This window comes from Macrobrachium nipponense, chromosome 34 (genome assembly GCF_015104395.2).
Source record: "Macrobrachium nipponense isolate FS-2020 chromosome 34, ASM1510439v2, whole genome shotgun sequence".
NCBI lineage: Eukaryota > Metazoa > Arthropoda > Malacostraca > Decapoda > Palaemonidae > Macrobrachium > Macrobrachium nipponense.
In genome coordinates this window covers 40511533-40521174 of record NC_061095.1, presented here as the reverse complement: position 1 = coordinate 40521174, position 9642 = coordinate 40511533, and the positions used below count along the sequence as shown (strand labels likewise).

The window sequence follows — 9642 nt, the reverse complement described above, 5'->3', positions numbered from 1 at the left end:
ATACTGTCATCTGTTGGGGTTGTCAACGAGGAACGGTTTCTCGATGTCACATGTTCATCTTTGAGAGTTATTCTAGTCCACGTGGAAATTATTTGGACGCAGATAGACTATGCAAATAAATTTGAGTTTTCTGTGGTGAGATCACGGAAAGCTAATCAATTTGATCGGGTAGTTTATAAAATTTATTTTGCTTTATGTACATTACAGGGTGTCGCAATTTTCCCCTGCGGTTACCCAGCTTGGGTAAAAGAGTAGGGTTGTTCCAAAATTGACTCCTCTGGATTGCAAAATATGTCGTTAACGGAATCCTACAGTCTGATGCAATTGTTCCATATACTAAGCCCAAAAACCAACATATTCCAAGTATATTCCACCAATGAATCATTTATTTCACTGTAGGTTTTCTTAAACTTATTCGATGTGAAGGTTTCCTTACGCCATGATGATAAATCTTGCACTTATCTCTCCATTTAGATTTCTGTACACTTTCCTGATGCCGTATTATTATCCACTGAAATTTCTTATCAGTTAGGGATTCCCTACACCTTCCTTAATCTGTTCTCCATTTAGATATCCGTACACTGTGTTCTTCGGACTGCAGTACATCCTCAAGAGATGGCTGGTTGGGAAAGTGGTCACCGAAGAGGTCATCCAGGAGGCCAGGAGAATTTTCAATGCTACGCACGGAGACGAGGATACCTTCAACGAGGAGGGATGGAATCACATCCTTAAGGTATTCCTTAGAAAAAGAGACAATATTTCAAGTTTTACTCAGGCAGTTCCACGCCTACCTGAGTGAGGGCCGCCATTTTAGACTTGGCAGAGAAGTCATTTTATTTGCTTTCATTCTCAAGAGGTTTCGAATATAAATTAAATGGAAATTAGCATCTCCAAAAATACTCACTAATAAGACTGATTCGACGTAATCAAATAAACATTAGATTAATTTTTCATCTCTTTGGGCAATACATTAATGTTTTAAATACCTATTTTATGTACTGCTAACTTAGTAATCTGCTCAGTATCTGTCTTAGCACAACATTTCACCTTGGAACATACCATCCATTATATAATGCATTAACACTTATGATTTTTGTTTAATTTGAACATAAATTTTAATGCTTCGAAATTCATAACAGCATGTAATTCAGCAGGAGATAATTCAATATAATTCAAGAATATGTATATTGGTGTGGTATTAAAAAAAAAAAAGACGCTCTCTATATTTCTTTTAACGGTAAGGCAATATATTCCAAAAGGTTTGAAGACCACATACTGAGAAAAATATTGTCCTTCCACGCTTTATAACCACACTGTTACTGGACCCGACAGAAACATGGTGGTTACCTCCCAGTCAGGATCAAAGCCGTGGCCGAAGGCTCCGTCGTCCCAACTAGGAACGTTCTCTTCACCGTCGAAAATACGGATCCAGCGGTGCCCTGGCTCACTCAGTATCTGGAGGTAAGGAAAATGAAGAGAAATTTGTTGTCAAAATGATCTCGCCGCTCTTGGAACGGAGGGAACAGTTTACGGATTGTTAAAAAAAAAAGAAAAAAAAAAAAAAAAAGAGCTAAACGGTGATGTCATCACTGATGAAATGTCATATATATATATATATATATATATATATATATATATAGGGTATATATATATATATATATATATATATATATATATATATAATTAATAGACTCGTGTTCTTGCCATAGGCGTCATGAGAAGGGAATTAATGCCCTTGTTGATCCGATTCCACATGCTGCCTCTCGTGAATCCTTGAATTTCCATCTCTTGTGAGGCCCTCCCTTTCTTACCATGACTCTTATCTGGCTGTGGCTCCTATGTTATCTCTTGTGCTTGTTTGACTTCTCCTTCGCTGTTTCATATATGACTTTGTTGGGTACACTATGCTCAAAACCACTTCCATTGTTGGCTGCCATTATATTATGAAGCATTTTTCACAGGTAATCTAATGTCTTTTTTTTCCTTTTGCACAAGAAGCTTATATCATTCCAGTCTATTCTGTGATTTTTTTTCCCGAGCAGTGCTTGGCCACTGCTAACGGCTGATTGTAGTACCTAATGTTTTGTAAATGTTCTTTGCTGCGTTTTTTACAGGATTTTCTCTTTCATTCACGTATCTCCCTTCTCAGTGTAGACACGCCCCTATGCATAACGGTCAGTCTTGCCTCTTTCTCCTCTAGCGATTCTTCTTTAAAACCATTTTGTTCTTAATTGTGTTTATGTAATTACCTATCATTTTGAAATGATTTAGTTTCTTTACCGAGTGTTGTTATATGCATACAAAAACTGGACAATAGGGATAGATTAGTTCTTGAACGCTTGTAAGTTTTGAGCATAAAATCACCATTGGAAACAGTCCTATTTGAATGGCGTCCTGTTATTCTATTTGTATGTATGTAATTATGTATATATATATATATATATATATATATATATATATATATATATATATACATATATAAATAGATAACTATATGTATCATAAAATCCACCTAGGAAGGCAAGTGAAAAGCGGTACTTGAACAAGTACTTTCGTAGTATATTCTACATTTTGAAGTTGACATTAAGTACAAACACATAAACGCACTTTTACAAAATCAAGTGGTGGTGGGTGGAGTTAAAGTTTCTTGATTCGGGCAGCATGTTCTCCAAACAGAAGGTACCAGGAGAGAGGATAGAGAGATAATCCATGCCGGAGGTTAAAATTACTGGTGTACGTGGCTTCAATGAATAGTTTCCCGAAGATTTGTTTTCTGATAATCATTGGCCTCACAGATTTTAGATGACACATCTTAGTTAATGGCGTGGCCTGTCTTAAGGCAACGATCTGAGATGCCATTGTTTATTAAGCCTCTTGAAAGAACATATTTTTTAATCCTTTTGATGCCTGGCCAATAAAGATCTTATTACAATCCCTTGTAAAGAATGTAATAAGATCTTACTGTATTTACCATGTGTAAATACAAATGCCTGTTTCACCATTAACCCAATTCTAGATCAGCCAAAACATTTGATTCGTGTTTGGAATCTAGGACACATTTGTGTCACTTCTCGGCAACACACCTTGAGAGACCTGTGTGTCTACCTGCTATTTGTTTGAACCCATTCATAGGTACACCTCTGTGTCATACACCCCCCACTCTATGTTGCGATTCCCTTCTCCAGTGCCTCTTGGAAGCCCTAGTGCTTGTTGAGTGGTTAGAGTGAAGGTATCATAGGAAGTACCTTCTTGCTTCTTGCATGTGAGTGTCACTGTCGCTGACACATAAACACAATTTTACAGTGCCTTTAGGAAGCCTTAGTGCTTGTTGATTGGTGAGGGTGCCAGTATTTTAGGAAGCACCTGCTGGCTCCCTGTATGCAAGTGTCAATGCCGCTGACACACAGCCACACTTGCACAGTGCCTCTAGGAACCTTAGTACTTGTTGTCTGGTGAAAGTGTCAGTATCTCAGAAAGCATCTTCTTGCTCCCTGCAAGCGTGTGTCACCGCCGGTGACACAACCTATGCACTTCTAAGTGCCACCTCAAGCCTTGTCACTTACCAACTGGTGAGAGTGCCAGTTCTTGCCTGTTTTCCATTCGCACTATTCTTGAGTACCACAACGTCTTGCGAGACCTATATCAAGAGTGCCACCATCGCTGGTTGTCCTTCCCAAAGTAGGCTGTGTATGTCTGACTTCAATTTTACCTGTGAGGGCTAGTGAGTGCCTCACCCGGAGATTCTTGCCCCAACAGTGCCAAAAGCATGTAGATTTGACAGACCAGACCTGTGAACTTCAGCCTATGAGTGCCACCAACACCGACACTCCTTTATTTGATCTGTTGAGTGCCAAATAGTCCCTCATACGGTTATCGTATTCCGAGAATACCGCACTTTTGAGTGCCACCCTGCCTGTCTGTTCGCCAGCAGAAAACAATGCTTCAACCTACATTTGAGTGCCTCCATCGCTGATATTCCTATGTGGTCTCCACTCCTTTAAGTGCCACTGCCGCTTTGTTAAGCTTATGTCTTCCGAGACACCCCACACATCTGCAGGTACCACCCAGCTTTGTTAGTCACCTTGGTGAGTGCCAGAGAGTGCTTCACACCCCTATCACTGCCTGTTAGCATTTATTCTGCGCTACATGCGAGTGTCACTGCCGTTGGCACTCCCTCATCATGCACTCTGGAGAAGCTTATCCATGAGTGTCACTTTCATTGCATTACATATCCACACTACTGAATGCCACCTAAGCTGTTAAGCCTTATGTCCTGCAGGACCCACCTATCTATATCCTGTTGAGTGCCAGAGAGTGCCTTACACCTGTTGTTGGAGAATGACTACATCATATAGGCATCATCTCATTTGTTTGCTGACAACTTAAGATTAGCTATACATAATAACACTATTCAGTGGAACACTGTAAGTGCCTGAGTTTCACTGGCAATCAGGAATACAGCAACCCCAATACTGGCAGAATGAGATGAGTGGTACTGTTGATATACAGGGGCAAGGTACACAATGGGGCAGTCTGTGTATGTTGGCATGATGACGGTAAATTTTCAAATTTGGCACTGAAGTGTGCTGTTGCAGAAAATGGCACTGAAGTGCTTTGGTCCTTTGGAGGGGGGGGGAGTGCCAGTGATGACATAAGGCTTAGAACAAAGCTTACCACTACCATGAGTGCCACCATCACTGGCACCCCCCCCCCCCCTCCATAGGAGCCAACGCACTTCAGTGCACTTTCTGCAACAGCACTTCAGTGCCAAATTTGAAAATTTACCATCATCATGCCAGCAGACACAGACTGCCCCATTGTGTACCTTCCCCTGTATATCAACAGTACTCAACTCAACTCATTCTGCCAATATTGGGGTGCCGTATTCCTGATTGCCAGTGAAACTCACACGCGTACAGTGTTCCACTGAATAGTGTTATTGTGTATTGCTAATCTTAAGTTCTCGATCCATGTTCTCATGTACCTACGTGATTTTCTAAGTTAGTGTGTTTGCCTCCAACTTAGTGGCACCATTTCCTTGTTATTGTGAATGGTAGAATTAATGTCACAAGTGCCACGGAGCCAGTCTGGGCTCCTTTAAGTGTATATCTTCTGATTGCCCTTTTAGAAATTATATTAATTTTATGAACAGAATACGTGTTACATTCATTCCTTACCTTTGAAATTAATTCTGGGTGCTCTATAAGAATTCCATTCTCATTTTTCTGTTCATAGTCTACGTGCCATTAGTTAGGAAGGCGTAGATTGTGCACAAGAAATAATTTTGGAAATTCAGAATTTTGAATTTAGTAAATTGGCCTTAACCCAGCTCTGCAACTACGAATATGTATACACACAGACACACACACACACACACACACACATATATATATATACTATATATATATATATATATCTATATATATATATATATATATATATATATATTTGTATATAAAATATATATGTAGTGATGCTTATTGCTTTATAAGCAAAAACCGTTTGGTTAATAGAGATTACTAAATAAAATACATCTCCGATTTTTTTTCCGAGATTTGCTAACAAAAGATTGAGTGATCCACACTCGTTGACCTGCGCTATGAATCTGACTCTGGGCGACAAACACGCCTTACATTCCAGTACACGAACGCACAAACTAACTAACTGAAACACATGAATTTGATTCAAGACTTATCAGACAATAATAATATTGAATTGTCTTGAAAATTACTAAAGAGTCACATCGGATTTGATAGAAGCATTAACTTCTTTTAGATAAGGATAATATGAACATTAAATATATGTCAACTGAGAACAGACTATATGACTATGACCTCGCTCGGGTTGTTTAGTCTCTTGCCTGCTGACCTAATGGCAACCTCAGCGTGTTATCAAAACAATGCACTGTGACTACCTTCTCATTCCACTTTTTCCTCCTTCACTACTCATTGCTAAAATATAATATTATATTATGTGTTATTACATATATATACACACACACAGGGGTGTCTGTGTGTGATCCTGTATAATCTTTGAGAGATGTAAACCTGGAATAATGCAATTTCTTCTATTTCATAGGATTTCATGTTAACAAATTTCCATCCATATGGCGAATGAGCAATTACTCAGCAAATTTTTCTTCACAGACGATTCTGGTGCAAACTTGGTACCCAATGACAGTGGCAACGGTATCGAGGGTCTGCAAGCAACTTTTGTACAACTCTAATGAACGAACCTCAGACGATCAAAGTTTACTCTCTCAGTCGGTAAGTGATTTGGTTGTGACCTAAAGAGGAATTGAGATTTTGCTGTAATTTTTCAGAGTTCTTGAAAATTACTCCATGGACATTTTAGATTCAGAATTAGTATCCTAGTTCATCATAGTTACATATTTTGCACATTTTCTGAAATAAGTCCTTTATTTTCTTTTGTTTATGAATTTTCTAGTATGACTGAATATGAAATGGCAGTTTTAACAAAAACTCTAGGTAGATTCTTATCGTATTCATGTATTAATTTAAGCTGAGTGATTGCGGTTATCGAGGAGCGTCCTCACTGGAATCAGCTGCTGTAGGTGGAGCTGCACATATAGTCAACTTCACGGTAAATATAAACATCCATCTTTCATGAGACCAAAGTGGAATAACTGGTAAAATGGATATACATTCATGATAAATTGGTGGTATCTCTATGCCTTTGGAAGTTTGGTGCCTCTATCGGCCTCTGATGTATATCTTTATGTGCTGACGATAAGATAAACATAGAGGCACCAAACTTTCTAAGGTGTAAAGATATTACTAATTTACCATGAATATATATCCATTTTACCTGTTATTTCACTTTGGTTTTCATATATTTTTAGTGGCTCACAATCTTACCTTTGCTGTGAGCTATGGATGGTATTTTGTCTTCCGGGAGAGGTGAGTGGCATAGGTCTACCTGCTGAGATATCAGCAACCATGTTTCACCTTAGTGAAGAAGGAGTTGGTCACTGGTCAGTTATGTATGTTTATTCTCTAAGCAGTGATTTACGTCTCACAGCTGCTGTTCATTAGCTACATACAAATGCATACCCTGTCTTCTCTTGGCAGACTACACAGAATATTGCCGGAACCTGTTTGCTGAGGAAGTACTACAATGTGGATGGTGTTCCAGCCTACGCAGGAGTATCGTCTGAGCATTCAACTGTTACTGCCTGGGGACGAAAAGACGAAACTGCAGCTCAAAGAAACACGATGAAAACATTTTTTGGAAGTAAATTCATGTTCGTTCTTTCTCTGTACGCCATAATAGATTCTTAGGTTGGCCTATAATTTTCCTTCAAGTATGATGGGTGCCATGAAGTAAGGCCAATTGTTTTATGAAAGATTTTATTCTGGATTTATAATGATCTATTTCAGTTTAGGTATGTGGGCTACTATCGACAGTTTATTAGAATATAGTAATAAAATAATTGTAATAGTTGTAAGTACCAGTTAACGTCGAATTAAAACCACATGTATCTGATGTACATCTTACATATTGCATATCCTTTAAGTTATTCTGTAAATTTTCTACCATCAGAATTTAAAAAGTGCAATTAGTGGGAAATTGCAGGTCTTCTGAAATAAATTCAGTTATAATGATTTAATCCACCGTTTTTCTTTTCTTTTTAAAGGAAAAGTTGCCTGTGTTGTCGATTCCTATGATATATGGAAGAGCATAAACGACATATTTTGTGGAGAACTTAAAGACATTATTTTGCAACATAAAAATAAAGGTGGAACCTTAGCTATAAGACCAGATAGTGGAGACCCTAAACAAGTTTTACTGAAAGTGAGTCACGTTTCCAGGATTTTTGCACATTGGTTTATCCTATTATGTTTCATTAAGAATGCTTTTTACAAATTTCCCTAGATGGTCATGTAACAGTTTATATTTCTATCGTGTAGTTATTGCTGCAAGGACAAATTGTGGAAGGATTTAGAAAATGTTGAGGTCTAATGAGAAATTTTCTTGCTGGTTAACCAGTGTTTGGATATTCTTGGGAAGGAATTTGGAACTGAGAAGAACTCGAAGGGATACAAAGTTCTACCTTTATTTATGAAGGTGTTGCAGGCTGATGGCATCAACTGTCAATCCCTTGGTAAGTCTCTCATTTACTTTTCTAAATAAGATTTTAATGTAACACGTCTTTTCATGATCTATGTGTTAAGTATTCTATTCTATAAGAATTTACTTGAACACGTTTGTCAGTCAGAGGCTAATGATGGTGAATGTAAAGATTACTAATGAAGAGTGCTTTCAAGTAGAGTCAGTAATCTTGATTACCTTTTGACACTGCTAAAAGGGTGAGTTTATCTAATTTTGGTTCTTTACCGCTAAACATTGATTAATTTCCCCTAGTAACTAATCATTTTTACGATTTCTCGGAATTTACCGTATTTAAAAAATTAAGACAGTCATACCGTTATTCCTTATTATCTCCATTTCAGCGGCCATTCTCAAGGCGATGGAAGATAGTGGTTGGGCATCTACTAATGTTGTATTTGGATCTGGCGCTGCATTACTGCAGAAGGTGAGAAAATTTCTCACGGTATTGCAACTAACTGACTTAATTAATGTCTTCTTCTCTCCAGTATTCCTCATTACATTGTGTAATGATCCTATGAAACATTTTCTAGAAGAGCATTCAGGAGAAAATCTTAGAAGTTAAAGAATAGTCTGCCGATAGATCTAGAAAAAAATATGTCATTGCAAAGTATATTGCTTGCTCCAAAGGCCTAACCCTATTTACATGATCCGCAGGTAGATCGAGATACCCAAAAGTGTGCTTACAAGTGCAGCCTTGCTGTGATAGATGGAAAGGAGCATGAAGTATTCAAGCAACCCATCACTGACCCAGGAAAGCATAGTAAACGAGGCAGATTAGCACTCCTGTACAAGAACGGAGTTTACACTACTGTCAAGGCTTCAGATTGCACTACAGAGAAGGTGGAGATGGCTTCAGTTTTCTGTTTTTACGATATGATCTAGTATCAAGTCACAAATTGCTTATACTCGTTAGAAAATATTTTTCTGATAAATAATGTTAAGGATTGGAGGCCAACGGAAGTGCCGTTTACAAAAAAATAAGGAAAACTCAACAAGTTTATTAATTTCCTGTAACCAAATGAGTTTCTCATTGTATTGTAGACCTTATTAAATTCGATTCACGTGTTTTACAAAAACCTGGATTTTGCTGTGGACTCTTCATATATAGTTTTAAAAGTAATGATATTTTCCCCTTTAAGGACCATCTGGAAATTGTCTACGAAAACGGAAGACTGCTGAAGGACTTCAATCTCGAGGAGATCCGCGAAAGAGCCCAAGTGACCTGCGTTGATACCGAGATCTTAAAATCTATTGAGCAAGATGCTTTACAGTGAAAGAATGCCTATTTTTTCGTTTTTATCAGCATTTTTACAACATTTAGGAGGATCCTTTATTAAATGTGGAATGTAAAAAACCCCATATTCTTAATTTTTTTTTTAATGTGACCACAAGTCTGTTCAAGTAAGGATGCTCTGTTCCTGCAGACTATTCATTATCTTTTGATAGTACATTTTCAACACTGCTATTGTAAAGACTGGTTTTGGTTTTGACTACATAATCGGATAGATA

The 9642-nt window shown here is 37.9% G+C and overlaps 1 protein-coding gene and 1 pseudogene across 1 annotated transcript in view; one reads left to right on the top strand and one right to left on the bottom strand.

Annotated features, from left to right (window-relative positions):
- The window catches only part of LOC135208080 (nicotinamide phosphoribosyltransferase-like), a 63699-nt pseudogene that overhangs the window by 16525 nt on the left and 37532 nt on the right, over positions 1 to 9642 (bottom strand).
- Positions 224 to 9642, top strand: part of LOC135208018 (nicotinamide phosphoribosyltransferase-like) — a gene marked incomplete at its 5' end in the record, with an annotated part of 9529 nt that continues 110 nt past the window's right edge. Inside the window, 10 exon segments of the mRNA XM_064240123.1 lie at positions 224 to 733; positions 1333 to 1461; positions 6147 to 6266; positions 6523 to 6603; positions 7092 to 7254; positions 7658 to 7815; positions 8011 to 8125; positions 8475 to 8557; positions 8788 to 8973; positions 9273 to 9642. The exon segment at positions 9273 to 9642 is cut by the window's right edge and continues 110 nt beyond it. Of these exon segments, the coding sequence (XP_064096193.1) occupies positions 6174 to 6266; positions 6523 to 6603; positions 7092 to 7254; positions 7658 to 7815; positions 8011 to 8125; positions 8475 to 8557; positions 8788 to 8973; positions 9273 to 9407 (1014 nt within the window). The 3' untranslated portion in view covers positions 9408 to 9642.